Source organism: Notamacropus eugenii, chromosome 2, assembly GCF_028372415.1.
Source record: "Notamacropus eugenii isolate mMacEug1 chromosome 2, mMacEug1.pri_v2, whole genome shotgun sequence".
In the NCBI taxonomy this organism is placed as follows: Eukaryota; Metazoa; Chordata; class Mammalia; order Diprotodontia; family Macropodidae; genus Notamacropus; species Notamacropus eugenii.
In genome coordinates, this window is record NC_092873.1 from 89143106 (window position 1) to 89165970 (window position 22865).

Below are 22865 nucleotides of genomic sequence, written 5' to 3' on the forward strand. Positions count from 1 at the left end.
CCTCTTTTTACAGAGGAAGAAACTAAAGCCCAGAGAGGGGGAGTGACTTAGCAATGGTAACACAGCATACACAACTGAATGAAAGGACAGTAGTTTTATCCTGCTCTTGAGGCAAACACAGGAACTTGTGACATGGAGTGGTAGAGAATAGGTCTCTACTTTGATATAAATACAACCTGGATTGAAATTCTGCCCCTGTCACTACTTGTGCAGCCTTTTGAGCAAATAAACAACTTCCCTGGGCCTCAATTCTAAAATGAAAGGGTTAGACTAAATCACCTGTGAGGACCTTTTCTGCTCAAGGGCTTTTGTTCTGGGATCTTAATTTGAAAGTAGAGAGCAGGGTTGGTGATGTGTGAGGGGAGACCCTTCATGATAGAAAGATTACATGGCTTTGAGCCAGAAGATTTGAGTTCAAAATGTAACTGTCACTTAATATCTTTGTAACCTTCAACAAGTTACTTTATGTCCCTGAAAAAGAGTTCCCTCATCTGTTAAGACCTGAGGTCATAATGTGGATACTACCTGACTCACAGGATTCTTCCAAAGACCAAAGAGTGTGTATGTGTGTGTGTGTTCCAGTGCTTTCTGACGGTAAAACTCTAGAGAAATGTGAGCTTGGCGGAGCTAGGAGGAATCCTGAGATGTTTGAGGTTGAGGTCAGGAAGGGCCGCACCTTCCCACAAACCATCTGCCCACACAGAAAGACAAAGACCACTAGACTGGACAGACTATTGGGCACACCCAGAATGTCACTGTGTATGATATAATTTTCCATTTGTCAACAAGTGGCTTTGCAACAGTCCTTCAGGTTCATTTGTGTGTCCCATATCTTGATTTTGACTGTATGGTCCCAGAAGGCAGGATCTTCCATTTGTTCTCTACCCCAGGTGGCTTGAACAAGGACCTCTATTCAGAAGCCCCCAAACTAAGACTGCCCTCACGTCTTTCTTTGGGGATGCTAATAATATCCTGAGCCAGTGAAGAAGTGGAAGAGAAGGAAGAAGTGGAGGAGGAGAGAGCCACTTGATTGGCTAGCACCAGTCTGAGGCCGTGCCATGATTGGCTGCTTGCTCTTGAGGTAGGAATCATAACTCTCTGGTTTTAAAATTCCAATAAAAACTTACAGTATCCAGTCCAGCATTGGATTCATAACTAACCATGCACTCATCCCCACACCTGGGGGAGGGGGAGGGAGAGGGCACATTCAGGGAGTCACTTGATGTCAAGTTGCCCTAAAAGCCCAGGACTAGTACTGCATGCTACAAATAGTAAGCGCTCATCCAAAGTTTGTTGAATGAAATAAGAATGTGGAGGGGAGAAGAAAAGAAACTAGCCTTGACTGGGGGAGAGAGAGATTGAGAGCACGAGGGACAGAAGGAGACAATATATTCCAACATCCACCTTGGCACTACAGATGGGCTAGAGGAGGGAGAGGCACCACCCTATGGGGGAGGTCTCTCCGCCCTCCCCTTACAGTCACAAAGGAGAGTGCTGAAGAATTGGAGGGGTGGGGGCCAGGGCACTCAGCCCCATCTCCTGTGCCAGGTTTCTCTGTTGGAGTTTCTTTTTTCTTTTTAGTTTCCGCTTGTTAAATAATTAATATAATTAATTTAAAATATAAAATACACAGTGTTCTTTCTCTTCTTCTCCTCTTCTGTTTGCTTGGGGGTGATTTTAAACATAGATCTCATCTCCAATGGGCAAAGGGGCTTCACAGAGAGGCACAGAGGCCCCCCAAGCCCCCATCTTGTGAGGGGATCTGACCCCCCCAACTTTCCCCCTCCATGGGACCCCCATGGATAGAGGACACTTTCTGCCTTGCCCTGAGGCCCCTGGGATGGTGAAGGGGGTCTCTCTTAGGCAACAGCTCTGATTGGCCATAGGGGGTCCTGGCTTTTTGAAGAGTTGGGAGGGTTAAGCAGGCAGGGGTTCTAGCCCTGGAAACAGACAGGCCCCAGCATGACTCCACTCCGCCTAGGGGGGGCCCCCAAGTCCGAGAAGGAAGCATCCAACACAGGAAGCTGCTCCAGTAGGGGCGTTCGAACTTCAACCACTGTTCGGCCCTGATGCGTCTTAGGAAAGACAAAAGAGGATAAGAGGTGAAAACAAAGATGGGGTCTCCATTTTACAACTGTCAGCCCAAAACTATAGGACTAAGCTCCTTCCTTCTTGGGATACGTTGGAGAGGATCACTACCCCCTACTCCCCTTGGCCTTCTTCACCAAGGGCTTTTCTGGTTTCCATATTTGGAGCCCGTAACTTCCTCCAAGGTCCCCAGCAGACCCCTCCTCTCCTCCTCCCATACCTGGCAGCCATCTCTGAATTCCTTGACATAGGGACTAGTCTCTGGGCTCAGTTCATCCTCATTGGCTCCCCGGAGCCGAAGGGGCCCCTCCCGGGACCCTCCTGTACACGGGTAGGAGACGTCTTGGTGAGCAGATACACTGAGCAGGCGCAAGAATGTGAGCTGGACCACACCTACTGGGGATCCCCCAGAGTCCACATATGAGAACTGGAAAGATAGGAATGGGCACCATCAGAGGAGAGATTGGGGATCTGGCCAGGAGGATAAGCGAAAGGCTGGAGGAAAGAGAGAAAGAGGTGGCAGTGAGCTGAGGTGACATGAGGCAACAGAACTGAGAAGGGGAGGATCAGGAGAAAGAAAAAGATGGGGAGCCAGAAAACAGAAAGAGATGAGAGCCAAGAGAAGGATTGAAGGGAAAGGAAATGAGATAAAGACTCAGGGAGAGAAGCAGTGAGGCTCAGGGAGTTATGGGGATTCAGAGGCTAGGAGGGTGGCCTCACCTGTGTGACATCATCCCGAGGTGACACGCAGGTTTCTCCTCCTGCCGTGAAGTTACAGAAAACACGGAAAGCATCTCTGGCACAGCCTTGGTTAGGGTCAACCCAGTATTCACCTAGTTGGGGGGTGGAGGTGGGAGAAAAGGGAAGGGTCACAACCATCTTCCACCCCTCCCCCACTGTCCCATCACCTATTTCCCTTTCATTTTCTGTTTCATATTCCCAGCCCCTCACTCCTAGCTACCTTTAAATTATGTGCACACACACACACACACACACACACACACACACACACACCTATGCCCACATATTCTTCTCTCTACTCAAGGCTTACAGCTGAAACCTCTACTATGTGTTGTCTCCCCCCATTAGAATGTGAGAGCAGGTCTAAGCCCCCCAGAGCTTAGCACAATGTTTTGTACATAATAAGTTCTTAGTCAACACTTTATCTTTCATTCGTGCCATCATTCATTCAACATCCAGATTTCTCCATCACCTAGGCTTCTGTTTCCCCATATCCTCCTACCCTCCCATATAACCCCCTCTCCTCTGATCCCCTCTCTGTGTTTGTCTCCTCATGTTCGCCTCTGACCATCAGGAAGCTCAGGGTGACATAGTCTCAAGTCCTGACAGGTTCGGGCTGGGCTCTCCTGGGTTCCTGCAGGGCGCCTCATTTGTTCAATCTCATCCCGAAGGGAATCCAGGGAGCCAAATATCTCTTCCAGGCCCCCAGGGGCCCCAGGGGCTCCCCCAGCCTCCGCAGCCTCATCCTCCTGCATCAGTTGACTTGCATCTACTGAACGCCGAGACTTCTTGGGCATCTGGATGGGCAGTGGCTGGATCACCTCCCCAGGAGGACCCTGAAGGACAGAAAATTTAATGAGAGGAAGCAGGGAAGTGAAAACTGAAACCTTAGAAGACAGAAATGGTGAGATAGACAGACAGAGAAGGCATCAGATGCAAAGAGAAAAAAAATGAGACAAATGGAGAGAGAACACTTCCCTTCACTCACCGGATGTCCAGGCGGACCTTGGACACCTTTTTCTCCTTTGGGTCCAGCTTGACCCTGATGTGGGGAGACACAAAGGGATCAGAGAGTCAGAAGATTCAAATTGTCACTCAAAGGGATCATAGAGGTATGCAGAGTCCAAGGTTAAAGAATGGTTGGTAGTGAGGGGTAAGAGGTCATAGCCTATCAAATGTTTAGAGGAATTAAGGAATTGGTGTCCTACCAAGCCTGAAGTATCAAGTATCAAGGTCTGTCTCTACGAGCTGCTGTTTATACCAAGTAACAGTAATGTCTAGTCTAATGTGGGGGACATAGAAGTGGCCAGAGGACAGAGTTGGCTAGGAAGTAGAAAGGGGAGGGAAGGGGAAAGGCTTACTTACCGTAGCTCCTTTAGCACCTTTGGGGCCAGCAGGTCCCTATGGAGAGAGAACAACATTAACCATGGATAAATGAAAGGACAGAGAGGAATGGATAAGCAGAGGAATCTGTGATCATGGGGTCACACAGACCCATAAATAGGGGCACTTCTGAGTGGTTGTGAGGGAGAATAATGTGGGCTGTACTAGAGTATTTAGGAAGATATTAGGAATATTGGAAATGGATACTGGGAATAATTAGAAGATGAATATTACTAGGCTAAGGGAGATTTGTCAAAGTTACTGAGATCTATGAGTGGGAAGAGAAAGCAGGGAGGAAGGGGTACTCACAGGAAGGCCAGGGGGTCCTCCAGGGCCAATTGGGCCAGATGCTCCAGGTATACCCTAGAAGGAGGAAAAGCCTAGTTAACCCCATTTTGTCTACCCCCTTCCCACAATACTAAATCTCCTCCAAATTTGTTCACCCTATAATGGAGACACCCCACTAATAACAAAATCTTTAATAACAAAGGACTTTAATATTAATCTCCCCCTCCCCTTCTCGTTCTCCCATCCCTCAAGCACACTGAGGATTGATGCCCACAAAGTGATTCAGGAAAGACTGTCCTGGACCCCTCCCCCCCCATACTCACCGTCTCTCCCTTCTGTCCATGTGCACCTTGGGGACCAGGAAGTCCTCGATCACCCTTTTCCCCTTGTTCTCCAGGAGGGCCAATCAGGCCAATAAGACCAGGGTGACCCTAGGGGAGGGTATAGCACAAAACAAGGTGAGAGGATATGAGATCAGAGGACAGGAAGGGGACATTAACCATAGCAGTTAAGACTCCCTTCCTTCTCTTGGTGGAAAAGGGCCTCTGTATGTTTTCCCTTGGAGGGCAGGGTCAGTGACCTTTATACAAAAGAGATGCTGAGGAAGCACAGGGGAGGACAAGGAACCCAAAATGCTGAGGTGAGGGGATATTTTTCATCTTGTTGGAGGATGTAACATTATATACTCAGAACTGAAGAGGGGATGAGAAGTCCACCCAAAGTTGGCTGCCTATGTGTCTGTCTCTTACCTTTTCTCCTTTGGCTCCAGGGTCACCCCTGAGACCAGGGAGTCCAGGAGGTCCCTGTATGGAGACAGATGATCATTAGCTATGGAGTAATAACCAGCAGGCAGGCCCCGTCTCTTCCTACCTCTATATTCCCTCTCCCTTTCTCTGAAGCTGTTAATGTCTTCCACCCGCAGGATCATCCATCCCCAGGATCCTGCTCTCCCCCCTACATACACCCTTCCCTCAGGGTCACTCACCACAGGACCTGGAGGCCCAGCTGGTCCAGTGGCTCCAGGTCGTCCCTGTTGTCCCTATAGGGGTGAGGGGGAAAACAGGGTTTAGAGAAGGATGCCTCCCCCATGAGTCTTCTCTCTGCCATCAAGTAACTGGTAACTGAAGTCTCAGGCCCTTGGTTCCCATCCACCGTCTCCACAGGCACTAGTTATCCCCTCGTCAGTCCGCTGTGACTCACCACTGAGCCTGGGATTCCCCTCAGACCATCAGGGCCTGGTTTTCCTGCTGCTCCAGCTGGACCCACTGGTCCTGTCTTTCCAGGAGCCCCAACAGCACCCTGCTCCCCCTGAAACACATAGAAGGGGAGTCAGAGAAAGCCGGGGAAGTATAAGTACAGAAGATAATCAAAGGGTAGGAACAAGCCAGCACAGAGGACAAGAAGAGCTTAATGCTTCCACAGAAACACTGGGGCCCAAGGGAGGTTAGCCCTCTGAACCAAGGCACTTGAAGATATAAGACCAGAGTGGCACCAGAGGTTGTCTGGGAGTAATGGCCTGGATTTCGGAGCAGAAAAGTCCCCGTGGAGAGGTGAGAATGAATATGAGAGTCTTCTAGAAGTTATCCTCTCTTACCTTGGCTCCCTTCTCTCCTTGTCGACCCTCAGGGCCAGCTGTACCCGCAGGACCCTAGAGCAACGGGGTGAGAGAGAGGAAAGGGGTCAGATAAAGAAAAGAGAGCAGATAAACACAGCTGTCTCCCCCTGCTTCACACACAGAGCTTCCACCAGCGCACAAAGAAAGGACCAGGGCGAGGAGCACCATCGCCAGCCCTGTCTCAAACCCCATCCCACTAGGCACTCAGTCATCGCTTTGATGACCCAGGGGGACCCAAGGGTCCAGACCCCTTCCCTCCTTTTAGCCAGTATTTATCTAGTCCTTTAAGGTTTACAAAGTGCTTTAAACGTATAATCTCATTTGATCCTCAAAACCACTCTGGGAGGTAAGTGCTATAAACATTTTCCATTTTACAGACAAGTAAACTGAGGCCAAGAGAGGTCAAGTGATTGCCCAGGATTTCATGGCTTGCAAATGTCTCAGACAGGACTTGAATAAAGGTCTTGCTGACTCCAAGTCTAGCACTGTATCCACTATGCCACTTACCCTCTTGCCAGGAGGTCCAGGGGGACCATTCTCTCCAGTAGGACCTGGGGATCCCTGAGGAAAGGAGAAAGAGAAGGAGGTATCAACGGCAAAGAGATAATGGAAGGTGGGAACTGAGAGTGATGAAAATGGAAAGATTAGGGAGAGGTTACACCAGAGTTGAAAAATCTGGAGGTTGGGAGTTGAAAGGTTGAAGGTTGAGGTCAAAGGTAAGAGAAAGGCAGTCACTCACAGGCTGTCCAGCTTCTCCATCCTCCCCTCGGTCACCTTTAGCACCATCCTGACCCTGGAGAGAGGGAAGGGTGGGGGGCTCGGAGGGAGAATTCAGCCCTTCCTAGAACTGGACCCCCATGCTTTTCTGTCTTCCCAATTTTATGGCTCCTTCAGTTAACTGCTAATCAATCAAGTATTTAGTAAACGCCTACTATGTGCATATACTGGGCTAGAAGCAGAGAACGCCAATAAAAAGAATGAAATAATTGCTAATCCTTATGACTATGTAAGCCTGAGAAATAACTTCCACTCCCCAAATAGTCTATCAAAATCCCCACCCCCCCACTCCTCCCTACCCCCTTTCCTAAGGGTGAGACTTACTCGGGGACCCCCTTCTCCAGGAGGGCCAGGGTCACCAGGAAAACCAACAGGGCCCTGAGGGCAAAGGAGAAGAGAGGAGCTCAGTCACAAGGCCTTGAACAGACTCACTACCCATTATGGAGCGGTCACAGCCCCACACAGTGCACATCCCCCCAGCCCGCACCCCATTTCTGACATACTCCAGTCATGATGAAGGTTTACACACAGCCCCCCTACAGACAGAATCTCCTCCCAGAATCCTTGCCCCACCCCACCTTGCTGTACCCTGTCCCACACCTTGGGGTTTGTGAAAATTGAACCACACCCTTCCATCCTCATTTCCTCAAACCCTCTGGGTGACCCTTACTCCATACTCACAGGGTTTCCTTTTGGGCCATCATCACCTGTGGGGCCCTTAGGTCCAGGTGGTCCAGCTTCCCCTGGTTGTCCTGACTCTCCTTTCTCTCCTCGTTCCCCTCTAGGGCCCTGGAAAGGGATAAAGGAGATGGAAAGACACAAATGGAGGCTGGGACAGAGTAATTGGGATTAATGGAAAGGTCACAAGGAGGTTAAGAGAATAAGAGGCACGTCCCATGCCCTCAACTGCCCTTGCCCATTCCCTCCACCCCCACCCCCTCCTGGAAGGAATGGGAGAGAAGGAAAAGAGTTCAGGAAATAGAAGACTGATCCAGATAAAGGACAAACTATGTGCCTGATCCTCTTAATAGTCAGTGAGGAAAGAAGGAAATGGGGGGCTGGAAGCATTGCACAGATCCAGAGACCTTAGCTGCCCTGGCAAGAACTAGTAATACAACAGAAAGAATCCCTGATGGGAGGAAGGAAAGGGAAGCTTTCAATGCTTTAGGAGGTCAAGGTTTAAGGAAAGTGGGTAGAGATGTCACTGGGGGCTAGAGATGTCACTCACCTTGACTCCAGGTTCCCCAGGGACTCCTGGAGATCCCGACTCTCCTGGTTCCCCCTATAATGAGATCAGAGTCAAATACAGGCCCTCTCCTTCCCACATCTCTTAGACCCATTCCTTCTCTACCAGTCTCCTCGCTCCCCTTCTTCACTATTCCCCCCGCCACCTTTGCCCAATAACCAGAATGATTCCCCTCCTCTTCTCTTCCCTCTGATTTTCCCTGCCCAGCTCACCAAACCCATTTCCCCAACAGTTACCTTTTCTCCAAGAGGACCCTGATTTCCAACACCTCCTGGGGGGCCTTGTGGACCCTAAAAAAGGGACACAGTGATAAACAGTTACCACCCAAAGAGGGATGGAAGGGGACAGATGGGTCATATGGACACGACAGAAGATTAGAAGGGGGCAGGTGGGGGGACTCCTTGACCATCAAGATAAAGGGGCTGAAAAGGTGTGACTTTTTCCAAGCAGATTTCTCATCACTAAAGAGAAACTGAAGCGTGAGCCAAATGACCTGGGAGGGACATCAAGGTGGGAGATGGGAAATACTTACATCTGCTCCATTAGGTCCAGCAGGGCCTCGGGGTCCTGGTGGGCCAGGCGGGCCCTGGGGAGAAACAGAACACATAAACAGAGGGAGAAAGAGAAGTGGGGAAGAGATGCAAGGAGACAAAGAAACAAAGAGGATGAGGTTGAAATGCAGAAAGTCAGACCTTTAAGTAAAAGAGTAAGGGACTGAAGTGGAAGTGGCCAGAGAGCAATAAAAGTAGTCTTAGGGAGTTAATAAAGGGGTCACAGATGGATCAGAGCAGGGGTTACTGAAGAATAGAGGAGAGGCATGGTAAGTCAGTGATTAGAGTTGGGGAGGGTCAAGGGAGAGGTTACACTCACCATGGGTCCCACATCTCCTGTCTCTCCTTTCTCTCCTGAAGGGCCTGGTAAACCCTGTGGGTAGACAAACACACAGAGACCGACATGAGGAAAAAGACTAGAGGCTTTCCTTAAAGAAAGATCAAGGCCCCAGTACTCTTGGGTGGCATCCCCATCTCCCTAAAAAAACTGTCTCTTCCCCTCAAAATTTTTCACCTTCTGCTAATTCTATACTGCCTCTTACTTCTCTCTGAAGTCCCTACTCCCCCATATCAGCCCTACCTTCAGTTTTGTAGTTGGAGTTGGGGAAGGGAGGCAGGCCCCATCTTCTCCTCATCCCTTACCCAATCTATCTCTAACCCTGACCTCCAACACAAATACACACACAGAAAGCTCACCTGCAGGCCAATGGGTCCAGGAGGGCCATTAAATCCCCTTGTTCCCTCATCCCCTTTGGCTCCAAAATGTCCCTGGGGTCCCCGAGCACCAGGTTCTCCATCTACTCCCTATACATAGGGAAGGAATGTGAGAGTTGCATACTCACAGAGAGAGAACCATACTAGGAGAAAGAAAAGAGGTCCTAGGTCCAGAAACTGAGGGGAAGTCCCCAAAGTAAGGAGGCACTTTCATTGAGGAATGAGTGAATGCTAGGGATTGGGAAAGGCATGTCAATAACAACTATGACAGCCCATGAATAGAGGAAGATTTTAGGGAAAGGACTGGGGCAGAATCAGGGAAGTCAGGGGTATCTGGTCACTCACCGCTGCTCCAGGCTGACCCAGGGGACCCAGTGGTCCAGGAGGTCCAGGAGGGCCCTAGCAAGGGAAAGAGAAGGTTAATCAGAGATACCAGAAGGTACAGAGAGAAAGAGAGAGAGACGCAAAGTAGAAATGTGGTCAGGAAAGATGAGAAGATGGGGATAGTCAATGTTGGAGAGGCTAGAAAGACAGGCACACTAAGGCACTGGTGGCAGAGCCATAAATTGATCCAACCATTCTGGAAAGCACTTTAGAATCATGCAAGAAAAGTGACTAAAGTGTCCCCTCCCTTTGACCCAGAGATTCCACCATTAGGTATATATGAAGATTGTCAGTGACTAAAAGATAGGTCCGATAAAACCAATATATTTGTAGCAACACTTTTTTTGTGATAGCAAAGAATTAGAAACAAAATAGATGCCCATCAAATAGAGGATGGCTAAAAAAAATGTGGTGCATGAATATAGTGAAATATGCCATAAGAAATGATGAACGTAATGAATAAAGAAAAGCATGGGAAGAGTTGTGTGAACTGATGCAAAGTGAAGTAAATAGAACCAAGAAAACACTGTATATAATGACAAAAGTGTACATGAAAAAGAACAACTGAAACTGAATGCTGTGAAATTACAATGACCAAGTCTGTTCCCCAAAGAAGAGCTAGGAAAAGACATCTTCTTCCTTCTTCTTATGCTGGGGTGTGAGGAACTGTGGGTATAGAATCCTGCAAATAACATCAGATTTTTTTGATGTGTTGGTTAGAATTATGGAATTCTTTTTCTTCCTCTTTTAAAAAATTCTTTATTATAAAAGATAGAAGAGAGAAAAAGTGGGAAATATAGGGAATGTAAAACAAAGAGGTATCAATAAAAATGTATCCTTTTAAAACATCTGAGGTCAAGATTACTCACATGTTCACCCTTGTTCCCTTTGCTACCCTTCTGTCCAGCATCACCAACTTCACCCTAGAAGGGAGAGACATGTCAGATATAGGGATAGGAGACACAGAATGAGGGACGATTAATACAGCAGGATTAGAGGGCCACAAATGAGTTGAACCTATTCTCTTCAGGAAGAATCTGGGAAAGATAACGGGATGGGGAGTAAGGGGGTTTTGGGTAAATTACCTTGTCTCCATCTTCTCCAGCCACACCTGGGGGGCCAGCAGGACCAGGTAGCCCCACAGATCCTTGGACACCATCTCGGCCAGTTGGGCCAATGGGACCTTTCTCACCCTGTGAGAAAAAGAAGGGATTGAAAAGTAAAGCCAGACACCAGGGAACACACATTGACCCTTCTCCCACAAAAACCTCCTCACCAAAAATTCCTCCTCCATTACTCAATTCACAAACGTAGTTCCCTCTCTGTTCCCCTAAGGCCCTCTCTTATCCAGCAGCATATTCATCATTCCTCAGCTCACAGACCATTCCCAACACCCTCAGTACAGAGAGCTCATAAATATCCCTGTCCCATCTCCTCACACACACTCACCGGAACACCTTTCTCTCCAGCAGCACCCGGGGGACCCTGAGGCCCAGGTCTTCCTGGGGGACCAATGGGTCCTCCTGTACCTGCCACACCTCGCTCTCCAGGAGAGCCCTAGAGGAAGAGACAGGATAAAATATGGGTTAACAAGAGGAACTTCTGATCTAGAAGCTCTCTAGAGAAGATTATTCTATGTTGATTCTCCCTAAAAAATAGGGAAAGTCCACACAACCTCCCCTCATACCCAGCAATCCTCTGCTCCTGGACTCTGAAGAGTCTAAGAGGAGTAATTGCTTCTCCCACTTCTGGACTGGGAGGAAGGACTTAATGACCTCCTCAAAGTTTCCCACTTTAAATTCCCTCTCCCTCAAAGACCCCCGACTCACCGCAGGGCCCGGAGGGCCAGGAGGACCTTCATTTCCCTTCAGGCCACCACCTCCCTGCAGAAGGAAGAGATAAGAGTGAAGAAAAAGGCAAATGGCAGGTCAGAGAAACTGAGGGAGGTGTCAGAGAATCAGACTAGAGAAGGTGGGAGCAAAAACATAAGATAAACAGGGAAACCAGAGTGAGGAAGGTGGGAGGTTGCTGGAGACATCTGCATTTGTACGGAATATTTTCTTGGGTTACACTCACTCCAGTGCCTGGGAGGCCCCTTTCACCAGGGAAGCCCCTCAAACCAGCTGGTCCATCCTTCCCAGGAGCTCCAGGAGGGCCAGGATCTCCCTAAATGTGAGGCATAATGGAGACAATAAGAAATAGATACAGCTTCTTCCTAAACCTGGGAGAGGCTGCCCAAGGTACTCTCACTCAGCCTCCCTTCCTCTGGATCCCCAACCCCTGATCTGTCTTTCCCACATCCCCTATATTCCTCTCCATCCTTACCTTAGTTCCCTCTTTGCCAGATGGCCCAGTCAGGCCCTGCTCTCCTGGGGGACCAGGGGGGCCTGGGTGGCCTCGCTCCCCCATAGGTCCTGACTCTCCTGCAGCTCCCTGTGGGATGGGAACAACAGTCTCATGTCACTCCAGACAATCCCCTAAATTGTCCATCCGACAACACCCTCACTTTGTGATTCCCATGATCTTTTCAGGGACAACAGGGGTTCTTAGAGACTCCCCACTTTTGGACCAAGTTATCTTTGGGGGGGGAGACAGGGAGGGAGAATGATTGTGTGTGTGAATAAATATGCCATCTTGTGGCTATCCCTAGAAAGTGCATCCTCCCCAAGAGCCCCAGGGAGATGGTATGTAGCCACACAGAATGGAAAGACAAGAAGGTTCCACATCCCTCTGTCCCCAAAGTCCAGAAACAGAAGCGTCTGAAGGTTGGACTAGATAGCTCAAGGCTTCCCACCTCCAACTCCTCACCTGCATCACCATCTCATCTAGTAACTACAGAGGGAATTATTTCATTCCTTCCCCAGCAAGGAGACAGGAAGAAAAATATGGAGGAGGTAGGGGTGGGAGTGAGGTAAGAGGGCACAGATCCCTAGATTTGAAGTCTATCATCCCCCAGGGTAAAACATACCTGAGGTCCCACCACCCCTGGGGGTCCAGGGGGGCCTGTCTTTCCTTGAAAACCCTGGAGAGAGAGAGAGAGAGAGAGAGAGAGAGAGAGAGAGAGAGAGAGAGAGAGAGAGAGAGAATAAAGAGATATGTAGTTGTCAAATTATCATTGGGAAAGGGAAATAGGGGTCACCACTGGGGCTATATTTAAATGGTTTCATATCAGCTGTGTTCATTCATTCAAAAATGCCCAAAATTGAGGCTGTGTGAGGCAGGGGGCCAGGAGGATTACAGGGAGGGAATCAAGAAGGGACAGTCACTCACCACTTCTCCTCGTTGGCCAGGGTGTCCTGGAAGCCCATCCTTACCAGGGGGACCCTAAAACAAAGGACCAAAGATATGGGGACAAGGAAGGGTATAGGGAGGGGGAAAAAATTAAAAAGGGTGCCTATAGAAGGATAAAGGAAAAAGATTGGAGGATGCATGATATAGTCTTTGAGGGAGGCTGGGGGAGGGGAGGGAACTTACAGAACAGAAGAATAAAGGGGTTGGAAATCAGAGATCAAGGTTATACTCACTGGAGGCCCTTTAGGGCCAGGGAAGCCATTGGGACCCTGAGGTCCAGGAAGACCCTAGAAACAAAGAGGAGAATAGAATGGTAAGTCAGTGAAATAAAGGAGGGAAGGTGTAAATCTGGGGAATAGATCCCCACAGCAGGAGACTGGCCTCCCCAAGCCCCAACTTTGTGCACTACTCAGACACGTCAGTTGCTGAGAAGACTGGCAGTTACTGGGTCAGACTTACCCTCTCCCCAGGAGGACCATGGGGACCATCACCACCTGACGTTCCCTGTGGGAGAGAAATAGAGTTGGGGTGTCAGGGGCACCAACAAGCCTTCCCTGTGCAGAGGGAAAGGTAGTCAAGTAGGGGGAGACATGGGCAAAGCTGAAGGGTGAAGAAGTGACAAATGGTAGCAAAAGTACAAGATTATGGAGGATATTTGGTCCAAGAAAGTGCCACTGACCTTGGCTCCTGATTTTCCTGTGGCTCCTCGAGGTCCTCGTTGACCTCGTGGACCCTAGCAAGATGTTGGGGGAAAATGGTGAGAGACACGCAGACACAAGAATGGATTCTCCCACACTCCACACCACTCTCTCTCCCTCTCACTTACCGTGGGACCACGTTCCCCTCGAGGCCCTGACTTCCCTGACAAGCCCTGTGGAGAAAGGGGTAGTGGGAGTGAATACATCACCAGCTACTCAGACCACCTAAACCAGGGGTCCTTAACTTAGGGTTTACCGGGTCCATGGATAGATTCCAGGGTGCTCATGAACTTGGGTGGGGGGAAAGTTATATCTTTGTTTCACTATAGTTGGTTTCCTTTGTAATCCTATATATTCTGTTGTATGCATTTAAAAGTATTCTTCTGAGAAGGGGCCCATAGGTTTCACCAGACTGCCAAAGGGGTCTAGGATATGAAAACGTTAGAACTCTGCTCTATAGAGTTCTTCCCCCCTCCTCAGAGAAGCTTCATTCAATTCCACCTTCTCTGCCCCCAGAATCCTGCTTCCCAGCCCCTTCAGAAGTCTTCTAAATCCTTCCCACAACCCATAACACAGGCCCACCCTCTCAGCCTCCAATCACACCCTCTGCCTTCCAGCTTTTCTCCTCCACAGGCATCCCTCCCTTCTTACCCGGGCTCCCTTCTCTCCATTGGCACCAGGAAATCCAGGGAATCCAAGTGACCCCTGGGAGGGAAAGAGAGAAGGAGACATACAGGAGTCACAGAATGGGAGATGAGGCCATAAGAAAGGCCTTAGGGGTCCCTCACAAGTACAACAGAGATAACACAAGTATAACAAAGTGAAAAGAACTCTTGGTCAAGAGTCGGAACCTGGGATTTGCCCCAGCTCTGCTTATGACTAGGGGACCATCTCCAGTCATCCTGACCTATATCTGGCCACTGGACCCAGATGGCTCCAGAGGAGAAAGTGAGACTGGTGGCCTCGCACAGCCCTGCCTCACTTAAATCCAAGTTACTTGCAAGTCATGGCATCCCTTCCTGATGTCACGGCCCTCTTCGAGAATGAAGGACAAGCAGCACGCTTCTGACTAGCTGTGCAGTCTTGAAGGACTCACTTCCCTTCTCTGGGCCTGTTTCCTCCTCTGTAAACCGAACAGGCTGAACTACATGCTGCTGACATTCTATAGTTTCTATTGGCCTGAAATCAGGGATCAGTAAAGGAAACAGAAATATGGGATGTGAGAGAAAGGAAACTGGAATGAGGTTTCAAAGCCTAAGCCTTACCTTGGGTCCCTGACGGCCTGGGTATCCAGGCAGACCAGGAACACCCAGTTTGCCCTGTGGAAAAGACAGAAAGAGCAATGGGGGTGAGAGGAAGAGGAGGGACAAGACTTCACACAGAGAGATAGACCCTTGGCATTAATCCCAGCCCCACCCAAACCCAGGCCCTGAGGCCTCTGCTTCCTCCAAGAGGCCCAGGTCTCCCAATCCCCATCTCCTTCCTCCAGACCTATCTTTGGACGACTCAACTTCTCTCTTTCTGTGACTGGATTAAAAAAACAAAAGGCTTTGCTTCCTTCCCTGTCCTTGGACTGGATCCAGTCAGTCACTGAGCCCTGTTGATTCTTCCTTGTAATGTGCCCTTTTCTCTCCTACCCTAGTTTGGGTGCTCCTGTCATCTATCCATACTATTCTTACAGTCTCTTAACTGATTTCCCAGCCTCCAGACTCTCCCTTTTCCTACCCAACCTCATGCACTACTAGACTGACCTGCCTAAAACAGCCTCTCACAAAACAGCTCTTAATCTTTCAGAGGCTCCCCTTGTCTATAAGGAGAAAATCTAGATTCCCTGAGCTAATCTTCAAAGCCCTCCATGCTCTAGCCATGACCTCCATGACCCATTTATACACCAGTCTCCCACCAACACCCCATGCTTCATTGTCACCTCTGGTTCTTTGCTTACGTTGATCCTCTCAGTGCCCCCTCCTCAAATCTCATCCATCTTTCAAAGTTTATCTTTCTCTATCAAAGCTTTCCTGGCTACTTGCACTGACTTATTCCTTCTCTAAACATCTGGATGTAGAGGTCCACAATCTCACTTGGTTACATAGAACCTTGCCTATTTCTTGAGTCAACTCATCTGCATCAATCCAGTCTTACCGATTAGACCATGAGGTCTTCTACTGCTCCACTGTATTCCTGACAGCACCCAGGGTGGGGATGGGTATGCTGTTGTGCTCAGTAACTACCCAGTGACTTCATTTACTGAGAGAATAGATTGTCTCTGTAGTAAGGCAAAGCTGTCCAGTCCCCCTCACTATTGCCTATTTCTCCAAGAAACCAAAGTCTCTGGGTCATAGGTTCAAGTCTAGGTTTTATGCAGATGTATATATCCAGTCCCAGTATCTCCTGAGCTCCAGGCCCAGTCAGTTTGGTCATTTCACACTAGATGTGCCTGCCAAAGGCGTCTCAAATTCAGCACATCCAAAACGGAACTCATCTTTCTACCCAAACACACCCCTCTCCCAAATTTCCCTATTTCTGTCAAGGGTACCAACATCTTTCCAGGCTCCAAAGTTCAGGTATCATCCATTCCTCACTGTTGCTCACCCCTCACATTCCATCAGTTGTCAGATCTTGTCAATTCTACCTCCACAACATCTCTCTCATCTCCCTGCTACTCACATGGCCACCATTCTAAATTAGGTCCTTAGTTCTCACTGGGACTATATAGCAGTAGCCTCCTAACTGAGGTCTCCCTGCCCCGGCCTCTTCACTCTTCAAATCATCCTCCACACAGCTGTCAAAGTGAAGTTCCCAAAGCACAAGGCTGACCATGCTATTTCCATGCTCAAAAAACTTCAATGACTCCCAGTTGGTTCTGGGATAAAGTATAACATCCACTTTGGCATTTAAAGGCTCTCACAGTCTGACTCCAGCCTACCTTTTCAGGTTGATTACCTACCATTCCCCCTCACACACTCTATGTTCCAGCCAAACTGGCCTTCTTGCTGTTCCTTGGACACAAGAATTCCTTTCCCTTCTCCATGCCTTTGCCTAGGCTGTTTCCTATGCCTTCCCTGCCTTCTTAGAATCATTAGATTCCTTCAAAGATGAGCTCAAGAGCTACCTCCTATGTAGGATCTTTCCTGAAACAAACCTTCCTAGCTGCTAGTGCCTCTTAAAAAATGAATACTTTGTATTTACTTGCCTGTGTGTGTGTGTCTATCTATCTATCTATCTATCTATCTATCTATCTATCTATCTATCTATCTATCTATGTAGTTTTCCCCAACAGAATATAAATTCCTTGAGGGCAAGAACTATTTGATTTTTGTATCCAAAGCACATGGTGCCATGCCTGGCACATAAGAGTCACTTCAGATATGCTTGTTGATTCACTGACAGTTTGATTTGTCCCCCTCTGCCCCCATTACCTTCTCCCCCACAAGCCCTATGGGGCCTGGGTCTCCATTAGGTCCAGTTCTTCCCTTTGGCCCCTCAGGACCATCTTCTCCTCTTGATCCAGGGACTCCAACCTCACCCTGAGGGGAGTGGGGAGAATGTGTGGATCAGGCAGTCAGAGCTCAGAGTAGGGGGTTAAGAGCTAAGGTATGCATGTGTGTCATTTGGTGTCAAAAGGATTACTTGAGGTGGGAAACACCTGTGATAGGGATCTCTAAAAGGTAAGAGAGTCATAGGAGGTTGAGGGTGTGCTCTTGGGAGATAGAGGATACCTGGGGAGGTCAGGTAGTTCCATGGCACTGCCTCTGAAGGGAGTTGGGATGAGATTGGGGTGTTTTGGTAATATAAACAGCAGTGTAACACTGGGGTCATTGCAATATTGGGGCTTGAAGGTGGACCAAGGGATTTGGAATTGGAGACTCAGAAGTTACCTAGGGGATGGAAGATTTACTGAAGGCCCAGATAGATGTGAGGCAGCACTGGGAGCTAAGGAAGGGGTTCTCATGCTTACCCTGTCGCCTTTCACACCCATGTCACCTTTGAAACCAGGAAAACCATCTTCCCCCTGAGAAGAGGCAGACACAAAGAAATAAGTAGAAAGGGTGTAGGAGGACCCCACAGAGGCATGAGCTGCATTATTTTGAGGCCAGGAATTAGGAGCTAGGAGAGTCATGGTGGAGATTGTGGATAAAGATTGGGAGGATTGGATAAGGAAGGACTGAAGGGTGAGAAGTGAGAGCTGGAGGCTCAGATGATGGGAGGAGATGTCAGGATAAAGCTGCCTGGACAGGGTCCACTAGGGGTTCTCTCACCTTCTCTCCCTTATGACCTTTCAAGCCTCGAATTCCATCCACACCCTGGAAAGAGAGATGTAGAATGATCAAGAGACAAAGTTCAGGTTTGGAGGATAGGATCCTGAGATACAGGAATCCTTCTCCTGGCCACTCCCACCCTTGCCAAGTCCATGTCCGTCTCTAGCCACATGTTACCTTGACACCTCGAGGTCCAGGGTATCCTAGGGGACCCTGTGGACCAGATGGACCCTGGATGGAGAGGGAAAAAGAGAAGTCACAGGAGAGTGTGAGGAATGTGGTCACTTACGAGGTCAGGGGGGACAGGTCAGGCTGAAAGAACTAGAGGGAGATAGCAGTAAGCACTTCTGGGATATTATAGTGACTTTGGAATCACCGGATGCTCAAAAGAGGAAACAAGGTCTCTTACCTGGTTCCCTTTGGTTCCTGGTGGACCCTCTTTTCCTGGATGGCCCTGGAGGGGGAAGGAAGAAAGAGAATGAGGTCTCATACCATGAGTTCTCTTACCTTCCCATCCCCACATCCCCAGCTCTAACCTAGCACCCATCAAATCCTCAAGAATAGCTAGAAAACTTTCAAGGCAAAGAAGATGAGAGGGAGGAATCTAGGGAAGGGAGAGGAGGTAAGATGACACTGAAAGATCTTCAGGGGTTAGAAATGACAAAGTTACTCTTTGAGAATGGGGAAAGTCAGGAGACTGGTTGCAACATAACCAAGAGTAACTGAGATATGAGCTCATGCCAGGTTGAGGATCAGAAATTATGAGGAGTTTGGGGAAATCACTCACCGGGGGTCCATCAGAGCCAGGCATCCCTGGAAGACCTGGTTTCCCTTGAGGACCCTGCGAAAGGCAATGATGGGATCACAGCTACAGGTAGCAAAGGTACGGATAGACATAGGTGTATAGTTCCTTCCCTCCCCCAGCACACCTCAAGTCCCCATCTTTTTCAGAGCACTCCATTGTCCTAGCCTCCGTATATCCCCTTTCCCTCTCTCTCCCATGACCCTCCTCTTCCTAACCACCATCTGTTTGCCCCACCACCCCCATCACTCACCTTCTCTCCATGGGGGCCAATGGCACCTTGAGGTCCAGGAAGACCCTGAGAGATACAAGAAGAAGGGTGTCATGGGAGGACTGTAGGACCTATTCCTGTCTATCCTCACAACACTGGCCACATCCCTCTTCCTCCCGCACCATTGCATAGCAGGAGCTATAACAGTCAAAGTCCCCTAACTCCGTTGCCCCAGTCTTAGCACTAACCCCATTGCAGTGACCAGGGACATAATAACTAACTAACTAAATGTTTGGGTGTGGGCTTAGGAGGGAGAAGGGACAACATGTAAAGGCAGGGGGTGAGGCAAGTCATAGGATTTAGAAGATGAAACCATGGGGCCACTCACCTGGGTTCCTGGTGTACCCTGTTGTCCAGGAGGGCCAGGCTCTCCCTGGGGACCCTGGAGACAAAGAACAATGTCACCTGGGAAGGTTATATGAGGACTAACCCCCAGGTCACTAGAACAGAGAAGACTAGACTATGAATCAAGAGACCTGAGTTCAGTCTCAGGTCTACCACAGATGTACTATGTGACCTCTCTAAGCCTCAGTTTCCCTTTCTGTAAAAAGAAGTGTTTTTGAGGTCTCTACCAGTTTTGACATACTATGGTTCTAGGACCCATGACCATAACTGAGGCCCAAGGGGCTTCTGGGAAAGGTTCATGGAAGATCAAGATTAAGAGGATTTTGTGGGGTAAGAAAAGTAATCGGGAGAGACTTCCCAAGTATATAAATCAATTAGTTTTCAATCAGCAAGTATGCAGATTTAAATATGTTGCGCTTATACATGTAGAATAAGTACATAGGTATAGAACATACACATACAATATTTGTACATTACACCTATTATGGGCTAGGTACTATGCCAGTCTTACCAAGTTCCCTTTAGGGCCATGGGGTCCATCGATGCCTCTGACTCCCTGAAACATTAAAAGAGACTGAGAGAAGGAAGAAAGGGGACAAAGAGATGGGGACTGGGGGAGGGTCTGTGGGTTTCTGGGTGGGGAGTCCCACCCCAGGGTGTGGGTATGTGCCCTGCATCTCTCAGGTGCCCCATTTACCCAAAACCCAAGTAAACAAACCCATGTCCCTGGCTCCCTGCCAAGTGTGGCTTTGTGGATTTGTGGGTCCGTTTTGTTTTTCTTCAGGGTTTGGTTTTTTGGGGTTTTTTTGGTAACACATAAAGCAAACAGTGAACTATCCGATATGGTCATTTGAGACCTGGGCGTACAAATAAGGAGAGAACAGTGAGTTCATTTAGGAGCCAAGGGAAAGAGAAAGGGGAGGAGAGGTCAGGAGGTTAAGATTTCAGAGGGCCAGGGGTTTAAAAGTTCAGGAGGTGGGTTAAGGTTTAAGGAAGGGTTACTTACTGGGGGTCCAGGGATTCCAGGAGGACCTTTGGGGCCCAAGAGACCTCGGGGACCCTAGGTTAGGGGTAGAGCAGAAGACATTTATATGAAAGCCTAGTGCTATGATTTTTCATCTCTTGGTCTCCCTAGATCCACAGTCTCACCACAACCACTGCCAATAAACCCTGTCCCCTTGTCCCTCTCCCAAAATCCCCCCTGTACTCACTGACTCTCCAGGAAGGCCTCGTGGTCCAATTTCTCCATCATCTCCCTAGTGAGAAGAGAGGAACATGGAAGGAGTGAGGAGACCCTTCCAAAGTCTACATATCTTCAACTTCCCCACCTCAAACACCCCATCTATTCTCCCTCTTTCAGTCTCTCCTTTCCCTCCTATCCAGCAGCGCCCACTGCCACTCACCCTCTCTCCATCCTCCCCTGGAGGACCAGGAAGACCTTGGGCTCCGCTCTCACCCTGGAGTGAGGAAGACAGGTATCATTGGGACCTTAGAGCCAACCCCTTCCACCCAACACATACCCCATAGGTAGACTCCCTCCTCCCCAACCAAGTTTCCAGAACCAAAGTTTTTCAACCTGGGACCTACAAACTTGTTTTTCAAAACATTTTGATGATTCTATTTCAACATGATTGATTCCCTTTGCAATTCCATGTATTTTATGGATTTAAAAACACTATTCTGAGAAGGGGTCCATAGGTTTCACCAGACTGCCAAAGGGGTCCAAGACCCAAAAAAGATTAGGAACTCCTTTAGTGAGTACCTCAGTACTGTCAGCTAGAACCACCCCAACCTCACTTCTTCCTCTGGGAATTCACACTTTGCCCACATCCCCCCATATCTGACCTCCAACCCTAAGTGGTCCAGATGGTTCTCTAGGTCCATTTGGACTCATTCTTGGGTGCTGGAGGACACTGAAATTCTGCTCCTTCCCCAGACACATAGTCTATCCCACACACAACTGTTCCTCTCTTTCCCTCCCTCTTCTCTCTAGTTATCAGTCCCTCAGTCTGTTTCCCCATACCTAGGCAATACTCACTCTGTGTCCTTTCTCTCCTGGAAGCCCTGGAAGCCCATCAAATCCTCGGTCACCCTGTGGGAATAAGTGTGAGAGCCTAACTCACTCCCATCCCAAAAAGAAATCCTTGACAGGGCATGAGGAATGCCTGGAGCGCACGATAATCAGCAGAAAATTAAAGAAAGAAGGATCCAGAAAGAAGAATGGGGAATCAGAGGCCTGGGAGGCCCAAAAGGACATGAAGAACTATAGAGACAGGAAGGTCATGGAGGCGTTTCTTGTACTGTTACCTTCACCCCAGGCTCCCCTGGCATCCCTCGGGCTCCATCAGCTCCAGCACGACCCTGAAGGGATAGGAGGAAATGACGGGGTTGAATTCAAGGGAAAGGGATATCCCCCTACAGATCACTGGCCCCTCATCCCCACCACTGTACCCCATCACTCCCTGCACAGACCTGCCTCTCCATACCCTCCCCCAGCAAAGCCCGGTTCTTTCCACAACACATATCTCACCACTACAAGGCTACCTGCCCCTGGATGATTCCCCAAATTAACCACTTACCCTGCGTCCAGCTTTGCCTGGGGGACCTGACAGGCCCTGGGGACCCCGCGGGCCCTGGTGCAGGGGAGAAACAGGATATAAGAGGTCAGTGGAAAAGGAAAATGAAGGGGTCACTAATGAGGGGGTGGAGAATTAGAGGGTCAGGGTGACTCAAGTATGAGAAATAAGGGGTCAGGACTGGCACTGTTACCTGAGGGCCTAAGTCTCCAGATTCTCCCTTTAGTCCAGGACTCCCAGGGTGGCCCTGAGATAAGAGATAAAAGGAAGGCATGAGATAATGGGAGATAAAAGGAGGGCAGGTGGGGAACAGGACCCCCAAGGCCCTCCCAAGGACCTCAGCATTGAAGACTAATCCCTAACCCAGATTCCCCCAGGAATACTATACCCTAAGACTATCTTCTCTTTTTGTTTTCCAGAAAAAAAAAATTTCCACCTTCCATCCCCAGACACACACACACACACACACACACACACACACACACACACACCCCCTTCCCATCACTCACCAGGGGTCCAGGGCGACCTGTATATCCCATGGGGCCAGGAGGACCCCGGAGCGCCAACTAGGGAGTAGGGAGATATTAGAACTGAGAAGAGGAAGCAGAAGAAGAAACCCCCAATTTTCTCCCAGTATCTAGCCCCCTACCTCATCCCCCCAAAGTCTTAAAACCCCTCTCCTAAAGTCACCTCTGGCCTCTTCCAACTCTTTCTTCCAGCACCCACCAACCCTCCAAACTCCTACGGAAGTTTCCCTTTGCCCTTACTCCTTCCCAGCCCTTCTGATGCTCAGTGGTCTCATCGCCAGTCCCAACAGATTAAATTTCCCCACACGC

At 49.0% G+C, this 22865-nt stretch overlaps 1 protein-coding gene across 3 annotated transcripts in view; it reads right to left on the reverse strand.

The window, feature by feature from the left end:
- Positions 1 to 750: 750 nt before the first annotated feature.
- The window catches only part of COL11A2 (collagen type XI alpha 2 chain), a 36492-nt gene continuing 14377 nt past the window's right edge, over positions 751 to 22865 (reverse strand). For 2 of the 3 annotated variants that reach the window (XM_072641715.1, XM_072641714.1), the window contains 53 exons: positions 22539 to 22595; positions 22223 to 22276; positions 22033 to 22086; positions 21761 to 21814; positions 21492 to 21545; positions 20857 to 20910; positions 20665 to 20709; positions 20460 to 20513; positions 19965 to 20009; positions 19437 to 19490; positions 19091 to 19135; positions 18823 to 18876; positions 18445 to 18489; positions 18213 to 18266; positions 18036 to 18080; positions 17735 to 17788; positions 17196 to 17303; positions 15042 to 15095; positions 14428 to 14481; positions 13905 to 13949; positions 13758 to 13811; positions 13538 to 13582; positions 13312 to 13365; positions 13058 to 13111; positions 12756 to 12809; positions 12113 to 12220; positions 11864 to 11953; positions 11617 to 11670; positions 11237 to 11344; positions 10873 to 10980; positions 10657 to 10710; positions 9749 to 9802; positions 9386 to 9493; positions 9009 to 9062; positions 8671 to 8724; positions 8375 to 8428; positions 8121 to 8174; positions 7574 to 7681; positions 7217 to 7270; positions 6855 to 6908; positions 6623 to 6676; positions 6095 to 6148; positions 5701 to 5808; positions 5486 to 5539; positions 5250 to 5303; positions 4824 to 4931; positions 4522 to 4575; positions 4195 to 4230; positions 3818 to 3871; positions 3398 to 3665; positions 2809 to 2921; positions 2309 to 2515; positions 751 to 2075 (listed from right to left, as the gene is read on the reverse strand). In XM_072641715.1, the coding sequence (XP_072497816.1) occupies positions 1935 to 2075; positions 2309 to 2515; positions 2809 to 2921; positions 3398 to 3665; positions 3818 to 3871; positions 4195 to 4230; positions 4522 to 4575; positions 4824 to 4931; positions 5250 to 5303; positions 5486 to 5539; positions 5701 to 5808; positions 6095 to 6148; positions 6623 to 6676; positions 6855 to 6908; positions 7217 to 7270; positions 7574 to 7681; positions 8121 to 8174; positions 8375 to 8428; positions 8671 to 8724; positions 9009 to 9062; positions 9386 to 9493; positions 9749 to 9802; positions 10657 to 10710; positions 10873 to 10980; positions 11237 to 11344; positions 11617 to 11670; positions 11864 to 11953; positions 12113 to 12220; positions 12756 to 12809; positions 13058 to 13111; positions 13312 to 13365; positions 13538 to 13582; positions 13758 to 13811; positions 13905 to 13949; positions 14428 to 14481; positions 15042 to 15095; positions 17196 to 17303; positions 17735 to 17788; positions 18036 to 18080; positions 18213 to 18266; positions 18445 to 18489; positions 18823 to 18876; positions 19091 to 19135; positions 19437 to 19490; positions 19965 to 20009; positions 20460 to 20513; positions 20665 to 20709; positions 20857 to 20910; positions 21492 to 21545; positions 21761 to 21814; positions 22033 to 22086; positions 22223 to 22276; positions 22539 to 22595 (3765 nt within the window). In that variant the 3' untranslated portion in view covers positions 751 to 1934. Of the gene's footprint in view, positions 2076 to 2308; positions 2516 to 2808; positions 2922 to 3397; positions 3666 to 3817; positions 3872 to 4194; positions 4231 to 4521; positions 4576 to 4823; positions 4932 to 5249; positions 5304 to 5485; positions 5540 to 5700; positions 5809 to 6094; positions 6149 to 6622; positions 6677 to 6854; positions 6909 to 7216; positions 7271 to 7573; positions 7682 to 8120; positions 8175 to 8374; positions 8429 to 8670; positions 8725 to 9008; positions 9063 to 9385; positions 9494 to 9748; positions 9803 to 10376; positions 10470 to 10656; positions 10711 to 10872; positions 10981 to 11236; positions 11345 to 11616; positions 11671 to 11863; positions 11954 to 12112; positions 12221 to 12755; positions 12810 to 13057; positions 13112 to 13311; positions 13366 to 13537; positions 13583 to 13757; positions 13812 to 13904; positions 13950 to 14427; positions 14482 to 15041; positions 15096 to 17195; positions 17304 to 17734; positions 17789 to 18035; positions 18081 to 18212; positions 18267 to 18444; positions 18490 to 18822; positions 18877 to 19090; positions 19136 to 19436; positions 19491 to 19964; positions 20010 to 20459; positions 20514 to 20664; positions 20710 to 20856; positions 20911 to 21491; positions 21546 to 21760; positions 21815 to 22032; positions 22087 to 22222; positions 22277 to 22538; positions 22596 to 22865 lie in introns of those variants that run through there. The other variant, XR_011974157.1, reaches the window with a different exon arrangement.